This window comes from Barbatula barbatula (assembly GCF_947034865.1).
Source record: "Barbatula barbatula genome assembly, chromosome: 6".
Lineage (NCBI taxonomy): Eukaryota > Metazoa > Chordata > Actinopteri > Cypriniformes > Nemacheilidae > Barbatula > Barbatula barbatula.
In genome coordinates, this window is record NC_136765.1 from 13,992,344 (window position 1) to 14,019,404 (window position 27,061).

General features: G+C 36.0%; 2 protein-coding genes across 3 annotated transcripts; one reads left to right on the top strand and one right to left on the bottom strand.

Annotated features, from left to right (window-relative positions):
- Positions 1 to 26: 26 nt before the first annotated feature.
- On the bottom strand, positions 27 to 6,222 carry dnajc27 (DnaJ (Hsp40) homolog, subfamily C, member 27). The gene is made up of 7 exons (XM_079458891.1): positions 5,788 to 6,222; positions 5,325 to 5,407; positions 4,962 to 5,031; positions 4,481 to 4,645; positions 4,198 to 4,320; positions 3,900 to 4,060; positions 27 to 2,491 (listed from the first exon to the last, which is right to left on the bottom strand). Exons 1-7 carry the CDS (start codon positions 5,872 to 5,874, stop codon positions 2,359 to 2,361), a joined length of 822 nt encoding a protein of 273 aa, XP_079315017.1. The 5' UTR covers positions 5,875 to 6,222; the 3' UTR covers positions 27 to 2,358.
- Positions 6,223 to 6,941: 719 nt separating this feature from the next.
- On the top strand, positions 6,942 to 26,085 carry efr3ba (EFR3 homolog Ba). 2 transcript variants are annotated; one of them, XM_079458554.1, is made up of 22 exons: positions 6,942 to 6,990; positions 13,061 to 13,137; positions 13,460 to 13,587; positions 13,779 to 13,929; positions 15,757 to 15,878; positions 16,022 to 16,171; positions 16,652 to 16,771; positions 17,364 to 17,442; positions 17,676 to 17,811; positions 18,917 to 19,078; positions 19,255 to 19,366; positions 19,481 to 19,532; positions 19,666 to 19,838; positions 20,327 to 20,564; positions 21,232 to 21,360; positions 21,652 to 21,719; positions 22,255 to 22,382; positions 22,593 to 22,684; positions 23,266 to 23,314; positions 25,014 to 25,120; positions 25,280 to 25,329; positions 25,867 to 26,085. In XM_079458554.1, the coding sequence occupies exons 1-22, from the start codon at positions 6,951 to 6,953 to the stop codon at positions 25,964 to 25,966; spliced, it is 2,463 nt and encodes an 820-aa protein (XP_079314680.1). In that variant the 5' UTR covers positions 6,942 to 6,950; the 3' UTR covers positions 25,967 to 26,085. The 2 variants fall into 2 exon arrangements, with proteins under 2 accessions (XP_079314680.1, XP_079314681.1); XM_079458555.1 differs by lacking the exon at positions 6,942 to 6,990 and adding an exon at positions 8,158 to 8,488.
- Positions 26,086 to 27,061: the final 976 nt, after the last annotated feature.

Genomic DNA, 27,061 nt, shown 5'->3' on the forward strand with positions numbered 1-27,061 from the left:
AGATAAAACAATAAACTGAATCTATTGCTTTAAAACGTGTTTTAATTTTAAAAGACATTTCACCTTTTTCTTGCCTTCTTGCTGTAAAAAAAACCCTCTTAAAAATGACAGTTTTGTCATCTAAAATAACATGTTATCTGGTAAAGTTTTTAATAGTATTTCAAAAATATACAGTACAAAAAAATCCTGTAAAATGTAATTTCCAAGCAGATAGGGCACCAGTAAAATATTTTAAAATAACAGATTTGTAATTTAAAATAACAGGTTATTTTGTAAATTTGCAGTCATTTGTCAGTAATTTGACATATTTACCGTATTTAAAAAAACAGGACAACAATGAATGTAAATAATTTTCCGGCAGATAGGGCACCAGTAAAATAACAGTTCTGTTAAAATTACAAGTATCTGGTAAATTTGCAGTCTTTTTCAGTTTTATGACATGAGGAGAACATTGCACTGAAATATTTTTCTTGTAATGATGCTTCAAAAAGCGTTATAAAAAATGTAATGGAATTTATTTTATTAGAAGCCATAAAATGCAAAAAACATTTTGTGTTGATTCTTTATTAGATTGTGCCACATGAATGGCGAAAGTAACAGCTTCTGTGCACAAAACAGAGCCACTAACTTTGCCCATTGAGCAGTGGCCTTGACATTCTTGTAAACAGGCCTGATCTTTGAGTTCGGCATAATCACAAACATGTTTGTTCATGCTTCTTGCTCGTGCCTTTAAACACCTTTATACGCAGATAAATCCATGTCGTGACATAAAAGTAAAAGGAGGAAAAATGTGATCCGTGTTTGATTCCTATGAGGGAGATATTGAAACATGAAGGAATCAAAATAGTCTTACTTTTGTACACTCTGGGTGAGGTAATTGTCAAACATCTCTTGGGTACAAGACACACAGTCCAACATAGTGAACAAGGCAGGATCTCACAGGATTATCTTAAACAGCCATAAAAAATGTGCTTCAAAATAAAAGAAACAAAGAGCGTGTGTATGTTCACATGAAAATATAAATAATGGTAACATTGCACTAACGTTGCAAAATGTACACTCATGTCATGGTATGAACGCCACAATTTCATAAAAAAATACAATATTTGAAATACTTGCATTACAGTGATTACCTAGAAAGAAGTTTTAATATACGACATGCATGTTGGCACATCTACACACCTTTGTCTGACACTTTCTAGTGTAACAGTTTAATAATTTTTTTAAAGTGTAAACAAAGACCCTTTGCCCTACAGTATCCTGGGATCAGATCCCATCACCGACACAGACTCACTTTCATGCGTAACATACTTACAGTAAAACGTACTTATTTGTATCTTTTGTATTTTTATTATTTATTGTGTTTCTTGTTCTGTCGCTGTCATTCTGTTGCACTGTGGAACTTCTGTCACGAAAACAAATTCCCCGTATGTATGAACATACCTGGCAATAAAGCACATTCTATTCTATTCTTCTATTCTAATTTACTATGTCAACGTCAATGTTTTTATAGTTTCCAAAACACCAAGAGTTTTTCAAGGATCGGTAAACTGTATATACTCAAACACATATACTGCAATACAGCATACTTGGCACTAGTGACCACAATCTGTACTATGTAAATCCATTATCACAAAAACCTTAATATTGTACTCAAGTTTAATAACTTGTACGGGTGCAATTACCAAATGAAGCTGCATAATACAGGATATTAAACATATATTCTAAACAGACTGATGAAAATCAGCACTCCAGTGAGTGATCTGAAGTCACAAAATAGACGACCATATTGTATTGCACTAATGCAGTGGTTCTCAACCTTTACATGGTCGCGCCCCCCTGTAAACTCATTTAAAGAACTGGCGCCTCCCCATAGTGAAAATCGAGGCTGGATAAGATCATGTGTAAAATATGTTAGATTCGATTAGAGTCTATTTTTTTTTAGCTCTTTTAGGGAGTCCCTTGTGCCTTATGGGGGGGGGTCCCGGATCCCCCAGGCTCCCTCAATTCGAGCACTGGTTTGCCCCAAAATAAAGGTGGTCAAAAACATAATAAATTGACTTACAATATCATCTGCACTTACATATTCATTTATACAGTATATATATTTAAACTGTATATATTCTTAATAGTTTTCTTTGTAGTAAAAGCTTTAAACTGTACATTAATGAATCAAAATAAATAAATACAGCACAAATAAAAAACAACAGAGCAAACAAACAAACAAAATTAATTACAATAACATTCTTGTGGCACACAGTGGATGAAAGAAAATCTTCCGTTTTATGTCATATCCCACACATGTTAATGTTTTTAAGAGTGGAGGCGAAGAGATGCACGTGTGTATGGGCATATGTCCTACTTGATATTCTTGAGCAGGGAAGTGCGAGCATTGACAACGGCTTTAAACGCATCCTCGCTGCCTGGAGCCACACACTTGTCCGGATGCAACAGTACAGCCAACTTTCTGTATGCCTTGTTGACTTCCTCCCTACAAAGATAAAGCAAAAACAAGCCTTTTAGACGGACACATTAAACAGGGCTGATATTGCAAAAGACTGCAGTGCATAAAGACGGATCAAAGTGAAGAATCAGATAATGTTAACAAGCTTGTCCTTGTGCACACAGTACGAGGGCCTTCATTGGTCAGGAGGAATAACAAAAGCTCACGATTGGTTCGTCAAGGTGCTGGGAAAGTAACAAAGAGCTCGATTAGTCTGGTAAGACTGATTTTAGGAATAATAATTGGATTGGAGGGAATCTCTAATGATCTGACCCACACGATTAAACCAAGCTAACACAACCCTGCAGTGTAAATACAGCATCATATCAAAATATCATTTGCTCTTTTACCAATGTGATGTTTGTTGCATGTTTGTTTTTTTCTTTAAACAATTCAACAATGCGTAAAGCACATGTTGGCAGTGCAGTTATAAATGCAATGTATACAAAACATCACATTCTCTGTTGCTGGTGGGTAATGTATGCCACTGGATTGTGTATTAACAAGGAACTCCTGAGAGATGGGGAAAAGATTAAAGGGATTTCAGAATGGAAGACAAACTTATTAACGTCAATTGGCTCTTATACCTTTGGAGGGCTTACGTGGGGTTTAAGGAAATAGCCAAATCAACTTCCTAGTCCAACTGTAACACAAACAGGTTTTACACTAGCGGTTCATACAAGGTGATGTCTCCTATTTTTAAATCTTTGGCATGAGGTGAAGACTCTTCCTGTTGTGAAAATAACTTTAGATTAAGGTTAACACTTTGAATTTCAAGATTTAAAAAGCAAGGATGATACATATACATTTAATAGGACTATACACACAAATCAACACATTTATTTATATGTAACTGGTGGCATGGAACATCAACCATTGTGCATATGCTCTCTCTCTCTTTATGTATCTATATATAAAGTGGCCATAACCACATACTGGTTCACTGCTAGTTTGCACCCAGTAAAATTTCATAATAAACACAGTTTACAATTAGTTTAAACACAGGTCAAAACACTGCAAACATAAATAAAAGAAAGTGCTAAGTGTTGCATTACCCAATCATAAATAAATGTATACCAATGTAGTAAAACACTACATTATTTTTTAATTACGTGCTTTAACATTTTTTACATACTATGTGAAAAATACACATGTGTGTGTTTGTCACAGGGCTTACTATTGTGCAACACAGCCCATGGTACAGTAAACATCTATGTACTCATTCATCCGGGCCAAAGGGTTTAAAGTACAAAAGTTTAACAGCACTAGTGAAGACATTTGGTATAAGATTACATATAAAACACAAACTAAGGTGTATAGTGATCACAGTAGTCTAATATATATATATATATATATATATATATATATATATATATATAAAAGGGTGTTTATTTACCTTGTTGCCCCTGGTTTGACGCCCAGCATGTCCCAGCTGTCTTTGCTATTGCGGATTCTTCGAATGGTGTCGGCCTGCTCTTTTGTAAAACCTACATTGACTTCCGGAGTTGGTCTTTTTCCTCCATTCTCACACATGTCCGTTATAGAGGAGAAAAAGGCCTTTGGGGATAAACACCGGTCATTCTTTTAAACAGAATGTTGTAGTCTTATTGAACATAATAAACATAAATGTTGTTACAACGTCATCATTTCTACATTTGAGCAGGTGTAGATATTAGCAACGTCTGAAGACACACCTGAAACATCTCATTGATGCCTTCACCACTCTGGGCTGAAGTTTCAAAGTAATGAAATCCTCTGCTCTCGGCCCAAAGCCTTCCTTCACTTTCATCTACAACCCGCCTTTTCGTCAGGTCAACCTATGAGCAAGAACAATACTTTATGACAATTACAGTACATACTTTAGGTTTGCATACAACACTGTACAGTATATATTTTGCTGTGCAATTTTGATGTGCAGTGAAAATTCAACAACATTACTATAGATAGGTAATAAAAGGTAATTAATATTAAGTGGACCTTGTTGGCACACACAACAAAGATTATGTTCTCCATGTTAGCTTGTGACCCCATCTCCTGCTTCATCTCTGTGAGCCAGCTATCCAGAGCATCAAAACTCTCTCTCAGCCCAACATCATAGACCAGAATTACCCCCTGAGAGTCCTTATAAAACTCATTGCGAACCTGTAAAACACACATCATCAATCCACTCTAACATCATAAGTCCCGCACAAGTCAATAGTCCGGGTTTGGTTCTATTTATAATGATAACAGGTCAAATGTTCATGCAACAACAATAAGGTTCTTCAGGCATGATAAAATATAGACAGCAGCTCAATACTACCACATTGTGGTCAGATGTCTCTCCATACAGCACTAATATTGACATTGTATGATCACTAAATATAAACAACATTGTGGTTTGCTGTGTAAACAGTGTATCCATTTTAAACACACCGGCATATCATGTGCCGACACATACAAATAAGTAAAGCAATACCTCATAGAAGAATGGATGTCCAGCCATATCAAAAATGTTTACTTTTATCTCCCTGTCCCGAACCTGAACCCTTGGGTTGAAAGAAAAAGCTGCATTACAGTGAATCTCAATAATAACATTTCATCATACATAATAAATAAACAGCCCCCACACAGCATATATATTATAAATGATACATTTAGGCACACAGACAGTTAACTAGTAAATATATGAACTAACTCAAATACTGATTAAAATTAATTGAATTTTTTTTAACCAAAGTACAAATTTTAACCTATGAAGTTCAAATGAAGGAATACAATTCTTGCTTCCTTCTTGAATAGGGACAGGGATCAATGACTTTTCCAAACCCGCATCACTTACTTAGTTACTCCATAATCTATTCCAATAGTGGCCAGATATTTGGGCACAAACCGCTTCTCGCAGTACCGCTTAATAATGCAACTCTGTAAAAAATAAACAAATAATACAAAGGTTGTGCATTATGGAATTAGGGTTACTTAAACATAAACAATACGTACGTTAGTATCTCTATATGCAAGTAGTGTGATAACCTAAAAAACCTGCAGATTGAATATTTACATTCAAAACAAGATATATTGGCTGGGATTTATGGTTTAAAAACTGACCAATCACAATCTGTGTAACAAATGTTCTACCATTTACATCTGATCAAAGCTGTCAAGACCCTAAAAGACAGTTATATGTATCTGTATATTTGTTACATACTGGTATATAACATCAATGCATATGAATAAAAATATGCAAACAAATGTCTTGTTTGTTCAGTGTGATCTCTGTATGTTCGTCTACAGTCTACTCTTACCTTCCCCACCTCTGCATTGCCCAGACTGATTACCTTCACCCGCAACGACTTCTTATTTTCTCGCCTTTTCTGAACATTGGTGTCCATATTGCACTTACTCCCCTCGATTAAATGAAAGAACCGAAATATAGCTCTACAATATCACGAATGTCGGCGCTACGGTAGTATCGGTCTGTCAACAGTCAGCAGCAGCTCGGTACAGTAACTGCTATATGGCTAAAAACACATAACCAGGGACAACATGTTACAGTTCATTTTGGACATTTTCCATAAACTCTGAGCACATTTCCCACATGCTTTAGTCGCTGACAATAACAACAGAAATTGCAGCCGGTTAAACGAACATAACAGCTAAACTTAATGTGCTAACGTGCTAGCTGCCTTAGCAACGACTGTTTGATCAGCTGTCTCTGCTGTTTTAAGATTGGAAACCACTGATTCAACATAGTCGTGATATTAATAAATGATTTCAGACGTACGTCTCTGGAATAATTCGTATGAAGTATAGTATGCTTAATGTTGTACTGACTATTTTAATAAATATGTGTAACTTGTATTAACAAAACAACCCCCATACGTTGCAAACTGATGAGGGTTTCTATGGCGACAGCAACACTGCTGGCTGATTTTATGCAGCCCTGCGTATGCCGATTGAATAGCATCTAAAGTACCGCGAGAGCGATTCGTAAAGGGTGGTTTCGAAGCGCTCTCTCGGTACTTATATTTCATAGACCGATCGGTTTGCGCAGCCCCGCATGAAGTCTAACACATTATAGCAAATATGACAGATTCGTCAATCGAACAAGCAATAGACCGCCGTTTAAAATATTTCGAGACTTTGACGAAGTAATTGAATGGCGAATTGTCTGCTGTAGTTCCTAAATTTGTTTCTTGACCAAGTGATTGACAATGTTGGAAAGAGAGAAAGGGTGAAATTACAGGCCAGTAGAAAAATAGGGAGGGGGTTGTAAGCACTGACTAAAAAAGCCTACAGTGGATGAAAGTTTACAAGTCAGTTTCTTGTAGTCCAAGGCTCACGCTTTCCTAAAGGAACAAAGGGTGCTTATTGGAACAACGCAGATGATTATTTATAGGAGATGCCTCTGCCAAGTTTCCTTAATTTCTTAGGTCTCCCAAATGTTCCAAGACCAAGAAGATTATTCATGGACTGTAGTGTTCTTTTGGATCATCAGGTCGGAGGTGGTAAGTATTTTTATAGGTTATATAAAATCAGTTTATCTGTTCTGATCCCCTATACCATAACACACAAGTTTTATGCAAATGTATTAGATTACGAGTAAACTAAAATATCTGTACTTTGAGTCTCTACATACAAAAAGAGATGTCCTTGATGCATACACTAAACATGCATACTGTACTGGATACATACACAAGAAATACTGGGTTGTTTTTAAAATATGGTTGGGTAAAATTTGAACGTTACATAACGCCCTTTCTGACAACCAAGCATTTTTGGTTGAAACAACCTTGCGTAGGATACATTATAGATCAACATTTCCTGTCTGTGTTTTAACCAACCATGGATAAAAACAACGCAGCATTTTTACAGTGTATAGAGACAGTATGAACATTCTGTAAAGAAATGCATAACATGGATTTCAGTTTATAAACAAATGGACTGTGATTTTACCTTGAAATATTTTTAGAAACATTTAGTACCTGCAAAATTCTAACATACTCTAAATATCATCTTTGTGTTTTCATGAATTTGTGAAGTTCACACAGTTTTGTATATAAAACGAAAACTTAGCCAGATTATTAGTGAGCCGTATCACATGCCAGGGATCCAAGGGAAGGTTTCTTACGTGACGTCAGAAACACGCACAAAAAAACTCTCCTGATCTGAATTTTTCTTCAAATTATTAAATAGAAGAATTATTAGATAATTATAAAACTTAAAGGGATATTTGTCTCTGACGTTTTACGTAACATATTATATTTAATTTCAGGGAAGTAATATAAATGTTTGCCTGTCCATAATTATACACTTCCCAATTTTGTGACATTTGCTATCATTTCCGTTAGCTAAACGCGAATGAAATGTTCACACATTTTTCTTGTGTTTGTAAATCAAATGTGATATTCCAAGCTTTAACTAAATTATAGTTTGTTGTTTAGAAAGTTGTTGAAATATTTATTTTATGGCTTCAAATTAAGTTGAATTGTTGGCTACAGAATAGATAATAGGCAACAATCAAATACCATACATGTATCTACATCTAGAGTGAGTTGCCAGTGGGAGGCGGTCTCCAAGCTGACTGATGGATGGCTGCACCAATTGATTCTCTCCCCCTCTTATCATGTGTCCTCTCACTCTCCATCCCTCTAACGCCCTCCTCATCTCCCTCCCCTCTCCCTCTCTCATTGTTGAATGGTCAGGAGGTGTGTGCATGTGTTCATTTTTGCTGAGGAGGGGCTGCGCGAGTGTGAGTGTGTATTCGTGCGTCTGTTGTGTGTGTGAACCTGTGTGTTAAACCAGCATTGTTCCTGATAGAGAAAGCTGTGCCGTGCTGTTTGGAAAATCCAAGGTCATTTGAGCCTAGTCACATGCTCCGTATGCGAGCGTGCATGTGTGTGATTGAGTGTCTGTGAGTGTGTGTGTGTCTCTCTGGCTATGTGACAGAGAGAAAGGCTTCAGGCAAAGAATAGACAATTTCATCAGGTTTTCCATCAATGTACGGTAAGAGCATTTGTGTATGCGTTTGTGTGTGTTATGTGCATATTTATGGTAATAATTTCCAGCCTGTATTAGGGTATACAGAATTGATGTGCATCATAAGAGATTATGGCATTGACAGCACAAGGATTCTGAAGCAACAGATTGCATGCGGTATTTCAGATCTGCTGTTTATTTCGGCCGTATTGTATTATGTGCATCATTGATTTAGGCTTGTGCTACTCATGTATATTTGCACCAAGTATTCAAACACACATTGATCTACAGATCTTTACTGCAATGAAAATACAGTAATTTCCTGTAACTGTTCCTAAGGGTATTTACATAAACATGTACTTCTCCTGCTTTATTCATATGATTTTGCCCAGTGTGAGAGCTAACAGCACGCATGGTAATGGATGTTTTGAGCGAGCTGCAGGCGGTCACTCTGTGACTGATTCCTCACAGCGTGGATACATCAAAGAACAAGTGATTGATCTAGAGCTTATAAAAAGGGAATCGATTGCATTTCTAACAGTTTTTCACTCATTGAAACATGCCACAGCTAGAAACGCTTTTTGAGGACAAAGTCTATGCACACTGTTAGATTGTTGTGCTGCTGTCATGCATCTTTTTCATTACAAGAGTTCACAGAGGTTAGGTAATCAGCAGTGACATATCATTTAGTAAATACTTTGTATCATGCTAGAATGAAAAAAAAATGCTAACTAGACATTAAGTGTCCCCTTTTCTAAAAAAGATTACACTTTTAATATTACTTAGTATCATCTAAACAGTGAACTACAAGGGGCGGTTTCCCAGACAGGCCTTAAACCTAGTCTAAGACTAACTTAAATGTAAGCGGTGTCTTGATCGAATATTAAAATATATCAGCGCAACTGTTTTGTCTCAAGATGCACACCAGTAATGTTTCTTTGTAAAGTACGTTTTTAAAACAATTGAAATATCATAATCGATCAAAGGCCTGGTTTAAGATAATCCCTGTCCGGGAAACCTCCCCCAAGTGTGTGAGACCAGACGTGTAAATACTTCTGATTTGCAATTTGCAAGGAAAGTTAAATTGAAAGTAATCCATTTTGGTTGAATTTGCTGGTGTTTGGTATGTCGCACATTTAGCTTTGATGACTGCAGCAACTGAGTTTGCATAGACCCCACAAGTTTGAGCAAAAACTTTGGATCCATGTTATTCCAGCAAAGATCTGAGGATGTCACAGCCATGATTTCAGAATGTGAGCATCAATTGAAGCAAAGATTCTGATATATATTTGTGCATGTCGTATACAGTCGTGAAGAGTACAATTCAGAGTTTTATCACAGTTTTCATGTGTCTTGTCATGCTGTCAGTCTTTCACATTTTTGTGTCATAAGTTTTGATTTTGTTGACATTCAACAGACACTGGACTGAAAGGGCCACAATACATCTAGAAATGCTGGTTTGAAATGACATTTTGGAATGGTCTCTTTTTGTAGCTTTATATGTATACTAGCTCATGTGCCAGTAATAAAGTTATTAAAAAAATTGTTTGGTGTAGCATGATTTCCCCCTTGTGTGCATCTGCCATTGTAAACTCCATGTGTTTTTCGCTATGAACCCTATGTAAAAAACTGAGCGGCTTTGATATTGTGCCCTGTTTTGGGCATTCTAAAGGGATATGGCATCTTTGATGGTTGCTGTTCTAAATTTAACTGCCATTTCAAGAAGCTCTAATAATTCAAGGGAACCATATTTAGAGTGACTGCGTCAAAAAAATTGAGAGAGACGATGCCCGGAGTCTGCTCTTTGTGCACTGGAAAGATAGATTTTTCCATGCAGTGACTGACACAGACTGAAGTTTGATTTATTCACATGCATGGAGTTGTATGCTATGTAGTGCACTGACAAAGCCATATTAAAGCTAGGATTCCCTTCACTTTTGCTGATATCATATTAACCACAGTGGCACATTTGGTAGTAAGTGTGCACTTACTATGGAGTTTAGATGGTGCTGTCCAGATTTGAATTACTGACTGTATTGAGTTTGTGCCTCGTGAGCCTAAAGTTTTACATTTATCTGTTAACATCTTATTACTCAACTGCAAATACAGCATCTGACAGTAACTTAAATGCTTTGGCAAGATTTACTTACAACCTGAGCAAAAGTAATAATGTTGAAAGCAGGAGTTTTGGCTGCTGGGGACAGTCAGTCTACAAAACCTGAAAGGTGAATAATAGAGGTTGGTATAAAGCCATAAAATAAATGATTTAGGGTGAAAACGAGAGGAAAGAGAGAAGGTAATATTTACCACCCTCTCAGAGAGATAGAAAACCCTTTATAAAGCACTTTAACATTGTGTGGTCAGATAAAACCTGTCCCAGCAGCTCTTGAAAGGAACTCAGATGTATGCATTTGTTCTTTATATTTTGATTCATTGTTGAAGGATTGATACATTTGTTGTGCTAAATGATTTTGATCTTTTTTTACTTCATTTTCAAAAAACAAAACATAGGTCACAGATCAAAACCTATTAAATAAAAAAGTATTTTTTGCTGAGCAGCAATTTATTTTTCTAAAAAGACAAACACATGCAGAACCACTGGACAGCGAAAGTCAATAATTATTTGTTTGTTTACTTGTCAGTTTTATAGTGATTACACATTAAAGTCATTAGTGATTTTTTCCTGCCTGTGAAACACTCTGGGAGTGAGAACTAGGGCGAGCGAGAATTTACTGCAGTGTGGGTGGAAATATTCAGCGTCAACTGTTAGTGTGTTTTTTCAATGAAATCTCTTGCTTCAAGTGCTTTAGGCATAGAGGGTGTCACGCTGATATGTCAAAACACTGACAGGTGGGCCGATGTGTGACTCACAGCTCCGCTTCCATCCGTCCAATCACAAATAGTTGCGATCACGATCTTGGTAAAGTGTGACTGTAGATATTTCAACAGCAGGGTTTAAACTCACAGTATTTTGACATAATAATGAATAATAAGTAGATGTTTCATAATGAAAAAGTACATTGTGTAATTTGACTTTATTAATAATTGAATATGGGGTTTTGAATTTCTGTTAAATTCTATTTGGTCATATTATACCTAAGGGCCGGGTATACTTTACTTTCCGTTTCCGTCTCGCCCACAAACGCGTCCGCACAGCTTCTTGAGCATACTCAATCGCGGATAAGCGAAAGACGAGTTCGACACACGCACAGTACGTCACCGAGTGGACTCGGCTGATGGCGGACGGCCGGACTATACTTTTTCCTTTATTTGCTGTGCAATGACCAGAATGAAAACCCAGTTTAACTTGTGATGATTTATCTTTGCTGTCTGATATCTTCACCTGCACTGTTTGCTTATTCTTAACAATGACGAAGCTCGTTCACTATGGTAATGATAATAGCAGCCCTGTACGTCCCAGGTGTCCTGTCAAGGTGTTGCTTCTGACTCATGAGCCCAGAGGGGGATGGGTTAAGTGTGTTTGTGTGTGACACTTTCCAGACTCTTAAAATAAGTATTTTTTTAACACACACTTAGTGACATGTTATGCTTAAACTTCAAAATCAAACTAACTAAATAAAGAACCTTGAACATTCTGTTTACTAAAGGTTCTGCGTAGTGAAAAAATGATGTTTAGACTATGAAAAAGTAGAAAAGAACTGGTTCTTTTAAGAAACTTTGAACGAGTGGTTCCATTTCAACCCTGTTTCCCCAATTTGGGATATTAATGCTTAAAATGTTTTTTTATTTAATTTGACCTTATTTTTAAATGATCATTATTTGTTTTTAAACATTTATTATTGATACTATGTTATTGAGTATGTAATAAAACAATGACTTGGGTAACAGGGGTGAATGGTTAAGCATGACGTTCAGCATTTAGACAGTTTTGGTAAAAGTTAACAGTCTGAAATGAGACTTGACTTTCTGTCATACTGTTGATATAGTCTTACTGATGTTACTTCTAGTTTGTCACAATTTGAAGCAAAATACCTTTTTTGTAATGAAAATCTAAAATTGTAATTTAATCTAAATGTTGCCATCATTGTATGACTCAATTAATGGAGATACATAATTGAGGTTATCTTGCAGTATTTTCACAACAAAAATATTTTTTTTTACAACTCAAGTGTCTTACATTTTTACCATTTGATACAATGTGTGCTTTGATAAACCTTCATACGACCTTTTATGGACTTCCATTTGCCACCGTCAAACTAAAACAATTCTAAATGCTTTCAACAGATTATTTACAAATCCATTTGACCAGCACACCAAGCTCCAGACGTCTCCTAAATACAGATTAATGCCTTTCCCCCAGATCGACTGGCCTCACTTACTAGATTACTGCATGCAAGTCTAATTTGTTTAATGTGTGGATGCAATAAATAAACCTCACATTAAGTCTAATTACACAGGCCCTTGATCAATTGGGCCCTATAACCTAGACATGATAAAAAGATGAGTTCCGATGATGCTACCCAGATGTTCCTTATCCTTCAAACAGGTTATTTGTGTGTGTGTTGGTGCTCTGTTGTCCCGTTACGAGATTCTTTCATGTGACTGCAGCTCTGATTTGCTCTTTCCTTTGTGCTTAAGGTGTTTGCGGGTGCTGTGGGGCTCTGAGACCCCGTTATAAGAGGCTGGTGGATAACATCTTTCCAGAAGACCCTGAGGTTAGAGCTCATTCTCAGAGTCAGGTTGTATAAAGAGTATACTGTGTTGAGATTTCTAGTGGTTATCAGTGATCAATGCACTGCCCCATGTGTTCATTTTAAAGCCACGTTGCTAAGAGCAGATGCACTGCACATGTTTTCGATCTGGAATCTATTTGATCTGGAGAATGTATAACTTAGAACAGTGATTGAATCGGTCTTATCTGGTTTCCGTTGAACTTATTTTACACTCAGGGCAAAGGAAAGATTTTAATATGGAAAGTTATTTTTTTGGAAGCTTATGGCTCATCTTTGTTTTTTTTTCTTGGCTTTCTCTTTCAAGGACGGTCTGGTGAAGGCAAACATGGAGAAACTTACTTTTTATGCCTTGTCTGCTCCCGAGAAACTAGATCGTATCGGTGCCTACCTGTCAGAGAGACTGTCCAGAGATGTGGCTCGGCACAGATATGGGTAAAAAAAAGGAAGAAACAATATTTTCATTTACCAAGGAGGACAACATCAAGGATAACTTAATATGGCATTGATTGTTTAATAAGACATGATAGAGTTTCTGAGAAATTATTTGATTTATAGTGCATTTAGGGGTGTAGTGTGTATTTTTGGATTAGTGGGCAAGTTTTATGTTTTTGTGTGTCTCACAGGTATGTTTGTATGGCCATGGAGGCCTTGGACCAGCTTCTGATGGCCTGTCACTGTCAGAGTATAAATCTTTTTGTGGAGAGCTTCCTCACTATGGTGCGCAAGCTACTGGAGGCAGACAAACCCAACTTACAGATCCTGGGAACTAACTCGGTAAGTGTCTACACTTTACTTTCTATAGTCAAATTCAATTACGGACTATATTGATATATTCACGGACTTAAAATTAGCAAAATGATTGCTTAATAAATAAGTGTTTTTAATACTGTATCAAGCAAATGTAAGCAAATGTTACTAAAAAAGAGCTGTCAAAATTTGGCCTCGCCTCTGTCAAGCTTCTATAATAAATCCTTATTTGCCAATAAAATCCTCACAGTGTCATGGCCTCTAAAATGCTTGGACTCCCAGTTTATTTAGTTCAAATTCAAGTTCAACGTTTTTTAAAGAAGTGTAAAACATGTTATTATGATGAACCTTTTAAACACAATTTAAACCTGCCAAAACCCAGTGAAATCCAATCCAACCTTTAGAAACTTTTTTAGCAACATGTTTCAAAATGTAAACTTAATTAATCATTGTAACCTACAAGTAAAGATAGGAAATTAATAAACCTTGTTGAATTATATAGCCATTTCGTTTGGGTTGGATTGTTTATTTTCTGGCATTTTCTTTAATTTGCTTGTCAAAACTTTTACTACTAGGATTAGAATATGTTATAGCATTATATTCAGCTTCTTATTTATATAATGTATTATACTATAGTTTATTACCATCACAGCCATGGAGTCCATTCCAAATTTTCATTTAATCAGCATGGCTAGATGTATTGTGGCCATTCCAGTCCAGTGCTTAAGAGTGAATATGAACTTGTTTTCTTTGCAGTATTTGAGGTCTGAAGAAATACGGAGCATCTTTTCTGTTTGATTTTGACCTGTTTCTTCAGTTTAGATTTTCTGCAAATAAATATTTATTTGAAATTTGGGAAAAACAATGCTAGTAGTTCACAGAATCATTGTACCTAAAAATAGAAAATTCAGAAAAACGGCAAATCATTTTGAAATGTTTTTTTCTGCGACTGTATATTTAGCATATAATGTGTTTTGAATTACTTTCTAATTGTATCCACTTCATAACCTAAAACCTTTCCGCTCATCTGAAATATTTATCCCCCAAGCATGTTTGACTTCATTATACATTCACAAACATTTAAAACAAAGATACATTTTTGCCTAATGTGATACCTCAGCTCTTCCTCGCATACAGTATGTGCTTATGGGAATGCAGTGTGATCCCATCTTCCAGGGTTCACCAACACTCACATCTGATGGTTCTGAAATATAAGAGCTTAAAGATTAAAGCGAGATTAGTTTTCTCTTATGTAGGCCAGATGGGGCAGGGTTTAGAGCCTATTTTCTATAAACGTGGATGTGTGCATGTTTACAGAATTGATAAGTTATGCAGAGTTTTCTCCGAATCTCACCGAATTTTTAGGTGTTGTTTTGGTATTGTGCTCTGTACTGTCCACAGTAACTGGATAACTTCTCCTTATCTAAAATCTTGAGATATCCCAATCAGGAAGGTACTAATCTGTAGTACTGTTATGTATATTTTAACCAGATTGTACAGATTAACATAGTAAATACAGGATGTACATACAGGATGTTTTAAACTGTGTCTTTAGTTTGTGCAGTGTCCTCCTCATTTTATGCATTCAATGTACTTGAAAAAATGTTGACTCATATTGGTCAGATTTGTGTTTGGTCAGGTTGGAATTAAAATCAGAAATGTTAGTCTGCTTATTATTCTAATCTACAACATCTGTTTCGTAAATGATTCAATATTATTTTTAAAACATAGATTTTCATTGGTAATGTTATTATAAAACATAGAATATATATTTTTTTAACAATTTTATGTTCATTTTTTGCATCCTTAGACTTAATAATGTTTATTCAAACAGTTTTTTATTTTTTATTTAAGTTTGTGAAGTTTGCAAACATCGAGGAGGACACACCATCATACCATCGTAGCTACGATTTCTTTGTCTCACGCTTTAGTGAAATGTGCCACTCAAGTTACGAAGATCCAGACATCCGCACAAAGTGAGTTGCATTGCAACTGTAACTTCTTCCAGATTGTGTGTCATTGTGCTTTTTATTGCATGCTTGTAAACTTAAAAATGTTTTTATATTCCTGAAGTTGTGTTTTTTATATGAAATAAAAAAAATGTTTTGTTGTATGTAAGGATTCGCATGGCAGGTATAAGAGGCCTGCAAGGGGTGGTGAGAAAGACTGTTAATGATGAGCTCCAAGCAAACATTTGGGATCCCCAGCACATGGACAAAATTGTGCCATCTCTCTTATTCAACCTACAACAGGAAGAAGGCATAGAAAGGTCTAACACGCACGCACTCACACACTGCCTACACATTATCACACATCAAGAAAAACAGACCCATTTTGCCTTAATGGATGGAGTGAATGTTCCTCCTGAGAGGTGTTAAAAAATGAGGTCTTTCTAATAGCTGTTAGCCGGTGTGTGTAATGAAACTAATGAACTGCTAATCGAATGCAAATCGGAAACTGCTGTGATATTACCAAACACTGACTGCGGCTGAGCTGAGGTATCAGACCTGTTTATTTTACTGCTGTACTGGCTACAACCCTTATAAGTCCAACGTGCCTTGAGGGCAGAGACATAACATGAAAACCCAAATTCAACGGTGTGATAAAATTAGGACCGTAAAACCTGATCTCACAGTAGCTTTGCCCTTAGGAAAATCATTAACCACAATAACTGCACTGCCAACAACACATGGTCTATTGACTAAGCTGTGTTTTAATGCGTATTTTTGTTTTTGATTCCTGCCAATAGATCTCCCTCCCCAGAGACCGAGAAGGAAAGTCCGGTGGAACTGACGGAGAGGTGCTTTCGAGAGTTACTGGGGCGAGCTGTATATGGCAATATAAAGAATGCGGTGAAACCCGTGCTTATGTGAGTTTTCATGTACTCAAACACAAGAGGGCACCACAGATATATTTATTTACACTTGTGTATGTTTTCAGTTAATTTTAAATCTATTTTGTTGTTTCTTTAGACAAAATTATTTTGGCAGTAACTGTTATTGATGAAAAAGACAATTGATGTATGATTGTTTGCCTAAGAAACAGTTTGAAATAGTAGTATCTATCTTTATTCATTGACCGAAATGTTTGCATATTTATTTGAGAATTTGCTCTTCATATTTTAATGAAAAACTATATTTATTGTCCAATTCTCGCTATTAACAAACCATTAACTGTGACTTTTGCCTCAATAAACTCTTATATTAATAAACGCTTTATACGTACTAATAAACAGCCAAAATGCAAATAATAGGCATGCTAATAAGCAACTAGTTAATAGTGAGAATTGGTCCCTATCCGAAAGTGTTGCCGAACATACTAGCTAAAGGCATCTTTATCGATTTTACCTGGATTTCTCTTTATTTTACACTCCTTGTTTTGTGACCTTTTTGTGCGCTGTATTCTGCTCTAGTTTTGTTTGCTAAAGCTAATCATTAATTTCCTTGTATGTATTTTTCCAGGCACCTTGATAATCATTCACTGTGGGAGGGAAATCAGTTTGCAGTGCGCTGTTTCAAAATCATTATGTATTCTATTCAGGTAGTTACTAATAGCTGTGGTTGAGAATGTTATAATGTAACTTTCTGATTTGGCATACAAGACCATTTGTGTGTTGTGCTCAAAATGCTTATTGCTTGAATATTTATTTATATTTAAGTACAGTAAATGAACACCATGCTCTCTGTCAGTACAGAGTACACAGTTACAGTGATGTGCATTTCCTTCTGTGTTACTGCGGAATTAACTTTATGTACCGTTTCTCTCTCGGCTAGTCTCAGCATTCACATTTGGTGATTCAGCAGCTATTGGGCCACTTGGATGCCAACAGTAAAAACTCAGCCAGAGTGCGTGGTGGGATAGTGAAGGTGATCACCGAGGCGGCTGTTATAGAGGCCAGTGGCTCCATAGGTATCAGACTTCTTAAGACCACTAGAGGGACCACTAAAACCATAGCTCTCTTATTGTTCATATTCATGGTTCTTTATATGTTTGACAATTCATTTGATGTAACTTTGCGAAACCCGTAGCTCAGCTTTGAAAAAATGAAGAGACCACTTCAAATGAGCCTTTATTCAGCATTTCTGTTTGTATTGTTCTCATTCCACACCAGTGTCTGTGAATTTCGACAAAAGCAAATCTCAGGGTTGACAGAAAAGACACATGAAATACACGTGATCACATGTGAAATGTGTGTTTTTGGGACATTTTTGTGTGAATCCCAAGGATGGGGTCACATGTGGAACATGTGGTGATATGTCTCACACATTCATGTGTCTTTTTTGTAAGGAAACAGGAATATGAAAGACTGTATCCCTTCATTTTCTTTACTGTTTTTAAATACGTGTACAAACGTTTTAAAGTGAACGTGAACTGTTTTCTTAGCAAGGTCTGAAAATAGTGCATCTCCATTTGTCCAGTTTAATTGTTTTACGAATAAATGCAAATAATAAACAACATAATTTTAATTTGGAAATTGGGAGAAATGTTGTAAGTTGTTCACTGAATGAAACAAACAAATGAAAAGTTTAAAGACTAAATTCATAGAAACTGAAAATAATTTTGGAGTGGTCTCTCTTGATTTTGTATTTAGCAGTAAATACTGTATGGCAGACACAAACACCTTGGGGTGCATTTAAAGGGATATATAATTCCCCCCAAAATGAAAAGTCTGTCTTGATTTACTCTTCCTCTTGCCCCTTCGATTTCTTGTTTATGCAGAACACAAAAGAAGAAAGAACAACAGGGGTATCTCCACTGTTCGGTTACCAACATTCTTTAAAATATCTTCTTTTTGTCTTTTCTTCAGAAAGTCATACAGGTTTAAAATGACAAGAGTTAATGATGACAGAATTTTCATTTTTGGGGGAACTTTCCCTTTAAGCTATCGATTTAATCAGTATGTGTATATCCTAAGATGCATCACCAATCTGGGGATTTCTAGCTATATGACTACTGTACAAACATGCATGGCTCTTTAAAATGTGGATTTGACGAGTACCTCTCTTCTCCACAGGACCTACAGTACTGGAAGTGTTTAATACACTACTGAAGCAGCTCAGGCTCAGCGTTGATTACGAGCTCACTGGTTCCTATGACTCTTTTGGAAACATGGGGTCCAAGGTTATTAAAATACACGAGGAAAGACAACTGCAAGAAGCCGTCATTAAAACTATTGGCAAGTAAATGCTGTATGTTGAGTGAATGTTAACAGAGTCATACGATTTCTTACATAAATGGTAGTTTCTATTTATTTATACATGAAGCAGATAGGTCTTGTTTATCCAATCCATAGACTGAACGTTATTATTTCTTATTCTTATTTTCTCACATACTGTATTTCTCTGTCTAAAGGCTCTTTTGCCAACACGCTGCCCACCTACCAGCGTTCTGAAGTCATGCTGTTCATCATTGGTAAAATTCCTGTGCCGGGCATGTATCCTGCTCTGGGGTCACCCAACACAGGGTGAGATAGATCACCAACTTGATTTAACATTTTGTTGCATTTTGTTGAGCCTAGATGAAATGTGAAATTGATTTCGTTCGTAGTTTGCTTTTTAATGTGTGTTTTTGTTTGTAGGATTGAAGGAAGCAGAATGATACAGATTATGCTTCTAAAATCTCTGCTGCAGGTGAGTCGATCCACGAGAGCATGCTGTTTGCCAATTACTACCCTGCTGATTCATACTGTCAACATTTGCTGATGTAATGTAAAACGTCCTGTGTGCCTTTGAACGTCAGTCCCTTTTTTTCTTTCGCCTTCAGGTAACAGCAGGATTCCAGTCTACAAATATTTTGACAGCTCTGCCAACGTCATTCTTGGATCCGCTTCTTTCCTTTACTCTGATGGAGGATGCGGAGATCCGTCTGCTCGTTCTTGATATCCTCATCAGCATCATCGATCGCCATGACAACCGGCACAAATTATCCCCTGTCAGGTTTGTTTATTGACAAACTTTAATGCTCTTTTATTTTTTGCTTAAAGGTTCATATTTGTACGTAATTGTTTTTACACTTTGCTCATTTGACTCTTATTCTTGATTTCTATTTTATGGACACAAAACCAATGCAAGTCAACGGGGACCAGCGGTTTTCTGATACCAGCATTTTTCTGAATATCTTCTTTTTTGTTCTGCCGAAGAAAGAATCTTATAGTGGTTTGAAATGACAAGAGGGCGTTAATAATGACAGATTTTTCATTTTGAAGGTGAACTATTCCTTCAACTACGTTGAAAAAGGGAAATTGTTATGGAGCTGCCCAAAGAAAAATAACTGGTTTATAATGTTACGTGGTCTGATTTACATTATAAATAATATTATATAATCATGAAGTGATTTTGGGGTAAACTATCCAAGCAAGTGTCTCTAAAGGCTACCTGAGAAAACATGTTATAGTGTGTTTTTATTCTCTGTATTTCTTTTACAGGATTATATCAGATATATCCGTACTGAAGCTAAAGGTGGACAAATGTTCCAGACAGGATAACCTGTTCATGAAGAAGCACAGCCAGAGGCTTTACCGCCACATTTACCTGGCCTGCAAAGAGGAGAGCAGCAGCCAGCAGCACTTTGAGTCTCTGTATACGCTGCTGGGCTTGATGTGTGTGGAGCTGGCCAATGAGGAGGTGGTGGTGGATCTCATTCGACTGGCTTTGGCCTTACAGGTCTTTCTTGCACTCGTTTACCTGATCAGATTAGATATGTACATGAAGGGATAAACAAAATATTATATTTTTGTCCTGCTTTTTTGTTGCCGTTAATACAGCTTAGGGTTGTTTTGTAGTTCCTGCCTGTCAGGTTTTCTTGCTTCTATTGAGATCACAAGAACATTGATGATAATATCATTTGTAATTAAAAAAAATTTAATTGCAAAAAATGTTTTAATGCAAAAACGTTGATAGTAATCGTTGACTTTTGTACCCCACTGTATTTAATGTACAGTACAGTCATGCGAGAAATGCAAACCTTTAATTTCCTAATCTAGAATTTCCAAATTATACAAATCTGCTATCATTTGATACAGTCACACAACGTCTACCCAGAGTAAAATCATGTGAACTGTTTCATATCTGAAGTTAGGGTAAAACAAAAAAAGTGCTGAATCAACCAGAAACTCCAAAGTCATTGTCAACACATTTTGAAAAGTTTTAAAAGCTCCTCTTGCTTTTACCTCATCTCAATGGGCTACAACATGTCGTTTTTCACATAACATAATAGCTTCTTTCTAAATATTCTACCCTGTGCTATGTGAACAGATCATAAATGTGTCTGTCAGCCTCTATTAGACTCAACAATACGACTAAGCTTCCATTGATGTTTCCTCTTCCTCAGGATCTGGCCTTGTGTGATGAAGCACTTCCTGTGTATAACTGTTGTGCCATCCACGCTCTGTCAGCAGCATACCTGAACCTCATCAGCCAGCTGACAACTGTCCCCACCTTCTGTCAGCACGTCCATGAGGTCAGCTATACAGACACCCGTCACATCACATGACTGTGAAGAGAATAGTTAGTAGCATTTGTACAATACAGTCAGGGGAAACATAGAAAAAAGACCCACAATTGAAAATGAAATGAATGTTTAATCAGATAATGTAAATCCTTGTTGTGTGAAATTCATTTCATCAATGCCAGATTCACCACATACATTGTGCTGGTTAACAATAACCAGTATAAACCAGGTCAGGACCATCATGAAAATTCATTTCATTTTGTACGATGGAGTGAGTAAATGTGTTGTCTTTTTCCACAGGTGATTGAATCCAGAAAGAAAGAGCATTCTTTCCTGCTGCCAGAGGATGTGCTCACTGAAACCTCAAAGTAAGCTACAATATGTGTACAAAGCACGTCCTATTTACCTACTAACATACTTATTTTAAAGGAACATCGGTTCATAACCTTAACCTCAATGGTGCTTTGTGTAATATTCAAGAGTATCAATCAACTGACAGAAATGCAATATAATATACATAACTGTGTTCAGAGGTGTATAAAGACCTTACATAATGAATTGTAATGTTTTATTACTTTAGAATGAGATATTTCTATCTACGTACACTGCAGGTCCTCTTGCATGAAATTCGCCAAATGGACAAGCTGCTCTATAGAGTATTTCGCAAATACGTTATCTCCTTCGGCAAAGAAGCAAAAATGTGATGTTATGTTTGTCCTGTGTCAATCTCCGTGGAGTGAGCCGTTTGTTGCAATTCGCAACCTCACCACTAGATGCCGCTAAACTCTACACATTGTTCCTTTAAGGAACATTGGTCTTTACGGAGCTATACGGAGCTAATTCTAATAAAAAGTCCTAGACTCATGAAACATTTAGCTTTTTGTCCGTCTCTCACTGACTCAGCATTCCAGAGAAGCTGGAGAAGGTGGAGGGTGAGGTGCTGTTTGTGCAGGCTAAGATAGCAGAGATGCTGGGCGGCTCTGGATACAACACGGAGAGACTGGCCTCCCCATACATCCCTCAGATCACAGGTCTGGTCCTCAATCTGACCCCTGGTGTTTTCAATTTTTACATTAAACCGTTTAAGATAACACATGTTACAGTTTAATATTTTAATACGGCAAGGATTTAATTTTTTTATTATTTTATGCTATTGACCATGTAACATTTAATAAAAACAGAAGTAGTCATCTTTTCTGAAGTGTTCCATACTGTAATTTTTTATTTGATTTTAAACACAGATGAAGACAGGTTGTCTAAGAGGAAGAGCATTGGAGACACAATCTCTTTGCAGTTGGAGATGGAGTCTAGACCGAGTCCAGAAAAAGAGCAGGTACACATACTCACAAGTTTATGTGTCTAACTACTTACAGCCGTGGGAAAAATTACAGTGAGAGACCATTCCAAATGTTCATTTTAGCAGCATTTCAAAATGTATTGTGGCCATTGCAGTCCAAAATTAAACCTCAGGAGTGACAAAAAGTCATCCAACAGCAGTTTGAAAACTCACAGCATGAACATTTTTGAAATTTTCCTAAATACGTGTACACATAATAATGTTGAATTACCTAAATGTGAATATAAACTTGTTCTCTTTGCAGTATTTGAGGTCAGAAAAATACAGAGCATCTTTTCTGTTATTTTGACCTGTCTCTCCAGTTTTTATTTTCTGCATGTAAATAGAAACAATATTTTAATTTTTTATTTTTAGGAGAATATTACTAGTAGTCCTCAATGAAAAAAATATATATAATTTTATCTAAACACACACATACCTATAAATAGCAAATAAAAAAAATCATAATTTTGAAAGGGTCTCTTCATTTATTCCGTGGCTGTATATATAACTGCTTGCCTTACAGTACATTCAGATCTATTTCAGCTCTATTGTGACTGTTATTGGTATCTTTGCAGAGATCCACAGCAGAGCAGATAACATTTGAAACCCTTAAACAAGCCATTGGTAAGTGTTTCACCAATCTGTAAATTAATCATTATTAAAGTAATTTACCTTTTACAGTTATGGCACAGAACTACAATAAATCTGTAAAATGAAAAACTAAAAGCTCCTGTATGAAAAACTTAGGGTACAATCCTGCGCAATAAATAGCCACTATTTTAAAGAGGCATTTTCCAAACGGAAGTGAGCATCCCTATGCCCTACTCCCAAAGGGCAGAGCCCTTGAAGTGAACTCATGTCTCTCGTGTATTCATTTGGAACTCTCTTTACAAAGGGAATGAATGGCCAAATGTTACCTAGACAACGCCACACGTGCACTCTGAACCCAGTGCTCGTTTCTTGAACATAAACAAAATTGGAATACTTTGAATATTGTGTAATTATGTGTTATTTCAACATGTTTTTTCACTTCATATGGTATTAATAAAGGAGATATATGATAAAGGAAACCTATTTTTAACATATTAAACTTTCCAATAAACTAAATGATCTTATACTGTATTTTAACCATCTTAAATCATATTTATCACCGACAGAAATAGTGTAAAACAAATACAAACTAAATGGTGGTACTTGCATAGGGTTCGTAGACTCTGGTGTGTTTATAGGTTGTGGTTAGCCTATTATAGACAATATTATTTGCTAATATTTCAAACACATCAATGAATATTTGTTCTTTACTTCTCTTTCTTTATTATGTTAACTATTTTTAATGACAAAATGCGTCTGCAACTTTTGTAATTTGATGTCTATGTATGTAGCTACTCAAAAGGGAATAGCGCTTACATTTGTCATTCCAAACGCTCTTGAAAGATAAATAGTATTTCAATCTGGTAATATTTGAATAAAAATATAAATTAACCATCTGTTTACTCATCATTGATAAACATAAAAAGACAGACGTGGCTTAGCTATTGTTATCTAACTTGCACTCCAATTGTTCTAAAAGACACATGTATGTAGCTCAAGAAAATATTTTATTTTGGGGACAAACACAGTTTTTGGACTTTTCTTCCTTTTGAATTTCTAAAATCCTGCGTACGGCCAGGATTGAACGTCGTCAAATTTAGAAAGAAGCCAAGTTATTGGACTTTAGTTCTCTTTTCATTTACATTAATATTTCACCAATCCTTGTGTTGCTGTAGGTTTAAGGTTTACAGTTATTTAATTTGTCAAATTATAAACATTGCACTAAATTCAATAAAATGTTGTGCTAAGAACATGTCTTGGTTTGGTGTTAATTCATTTGTATGAGGTATTGCTATAACAGTCCACTTATTATTTGCATGTGAACAGTTACATTTTTAAAACCACAACTTTTTTCAGATGTGAAATATTGTCTGAAAAATGTTCAGGGAAGTCTGTATGTTTGAGTCTGGAAAAGTATGGAATTTCGAAATGGAAAATATGTAGGAACCCTGATTTAGGTCAAATCAGATCCCGCACCGTATTTGCTTCAAAATGCGTTGCGAGATCTCTTAATCCATGATCACGTGATCACAAACGGAACTCACTTTTTCGAAGTGACCATGGCATGAACCCTTCGCTAATGGACTTCTGAAAAGGCCTTTCGCGAATTGAGTCAGGTGTTCATTTTCGTTTTTCGAATGCCCCTACAAATGGCATCCCCTTCAAAGGAATAAGGCATAAATGCGGTTTGGAAAATGCCATAAAACTCTTACACGTGTATGTTTGTGTTCAGTAGACAGTGTGAATGTGGAGGAGCTGGAGAGAGAGCGCAGGAGGCAGGTGGTGGAGAGGTTCCAAACTGCTCCGTTTGAGGAGATCGCAGCTCACTGTGGTGCCAGAGTAAGTCTTTGTGCCGACTGACACTTATCACAAAGTTTTAATCTTTGTTATATCTTGGATATTTGGAGTTTGTGTTATCTGTTTGTACTCTAAAACATTTGCATATAAATATTTATAGAAAAGCTGCCAAACAATAACAATGTCAAAATCTCTTTCTAGGCTTCCCTGCTGCAAAGCAAACTCAACCAAATCTTTGAAATTACAATCAGGTATATAACATCACACAGACTTTTTATATGCTAGCTGTCATCAACATATTACTCAAGCATGAAATACATTTAAAGTACAGTAGACAGAAACCTCTTTTGACAATGCTAACAGTAAGTGTGGTAGCCCACTGTTTGCTCCCCTTTGTAAATATACTTTGTTATTATTTCTCACGTTTAATTGCTATTATATGTAATAGTTTATGTTACTATATTAAAATCTTTAATCTATGTATTATGTATATATGCATACTAACGATTGTATATAATAAAAGAACATATTTAATATGCATGTTGTAGCATAGTACTATAGACATCTTTGCAAAATGTTGTTCCATATACACAAATACTGTTCCAGACATACTTCATTGATTTTAATTTTTTTAAATCTTACATATGTAATTTAATCATGAAGATATTTGTTTAACATTTTAAATTTGGCTCAAACGTTTGTGTAGTATAAAAACGGGTTGTATTATGTCTTTTATTGATTGAAACACAAATCAGTTAAATCGTCTTCTTTCTCTTTGTGGTGGAAAGGCCTCCTCCGAGTCCATCTGGCTCTGTTGGGAACGGACACGGCCGGACACGCTCCATACCCGTCTATGAAATGAAGTTTCCAGACCTGTGTGTGTACTGACAAAGCCCTGAACCACTCACATCTCGCTAATACCAATCCTTCATAATGTCCAGGTGCTCAACCAGATGTAAACTTCGGAAACACGTCCTCTATATTAATCTCTGACTGTAGTCAGGTGGTGTTAAAAAACTAGAAAATATACTCTTTGTTGAATCAATATGCACTAGAGAGCTAAAACTAAACATGACAAACACTTATTCTAATGCTAAAGGATTGAATGTATCTGTATACTATCAAGCCATTGTCTGAAAGCGTACATAGCTGAATGAGGTTTTCTTATTCATATGTCCGCCAGGTTACTGTGTACTATAAGTGTGTTGTCTCGTTCAGAGCCAGTGATTGGTGGATTCTTGTAAAAATTAAGTAAAGCTGCCTTAAAAAAATTATTTTATGTTAAGGTCCTTGTCTTAAGAAATGGTTATTTCAGATGTCCATTATTTGAATGACGTGTAAGGCCACTTTATTTACATTTGTTTGCATGTTTTGAATGCATTTACATGCTGCAATAACATTTGTATTTAAAGCAATAATAAATGACTTAAGAAAGGAAACATTTTGAGGGATGAACGTAAACACTGTGGGAAACAAGCATTCTGAATTGATGCTTGACCAAGAAAGTTAATTCTGTGGTGTTTTCACAAAAACTTTGTCCGACAGTCACAGCAAAGCACATTATTACCTTTTACTACATTTCCCTAAAATATGTGTGCATCGAAATCTGACTGAATTTAAGTGAATGTTAAGTTTTATTTGGTTAATATATGAACTGATGTCCTATAATCTGACATGTTTTATGCAGTATTTTCCTACAATCAGTGTCGGAGGCCATTGAGATATTATTTTTGTTATATTTGTTTCTTTTGAAGTACTACTGATGATTTTAAGCAAAACAATATATATATATATATATATATATATATATATATACTGCATATAGGGGGAGAATGAGAGGAGGTTGGATGGCGAAAGAGCCGATGTTGGGAAGAAGTAAGAGGCTGCTTTTACATCCTGGTTATTATTTAGATTAAATGGGCGCACTTTTAATATATCGCAGCACTTTAAAGCTCACTGTGTAAATGTGACATATGCTAAAAA

Bases quoted from the DNA above. Each gene is read 5' to 3' on its own strand.
- dnajc27 (XM_079458891.1), bottom strand. From the start codon at position 5,874: ATGGACACCAATGTTCAGAAAAGGCGAGAAAATAAGAAGTCGTTGCGG. The intron at 4,321-4,480 runs GTCCACTTAATA...TCTTGCTCATAG, and splicing joins TTGTTGTGTGTGCCAACAAG to GTTGACCTGACGAAAAGGCG. The intron at 4,061-4,197 runs GTGTGTCTTCAG...TTATCCCCAAAG, and splicing joins GCATCAATGAGATGTTTCAG to GCCTTTTTCTCCTCTATAAC.
- efr3ba (XM_079458554.1), top strand. From the start codon at position 6,951: ATGGACTGTAGTGTTCTTTTGGATCATCAGGTCGGAGGTG. The intron at 16,172-16,651 runs GTCTAACACGCA...TCCTGCCAATAG, and splicing joins CAGGAAGAAGGCATAGAAAG to ATCTCCCTCCCCAGAGACCG. The intron at 17,812-18,916 runs GTATCAGACTTC...TCTTCTCCACAG, and splicing joins AGAGGCCAGTGGCTCCATAG to GACCTACAGTACTGGAAGTG.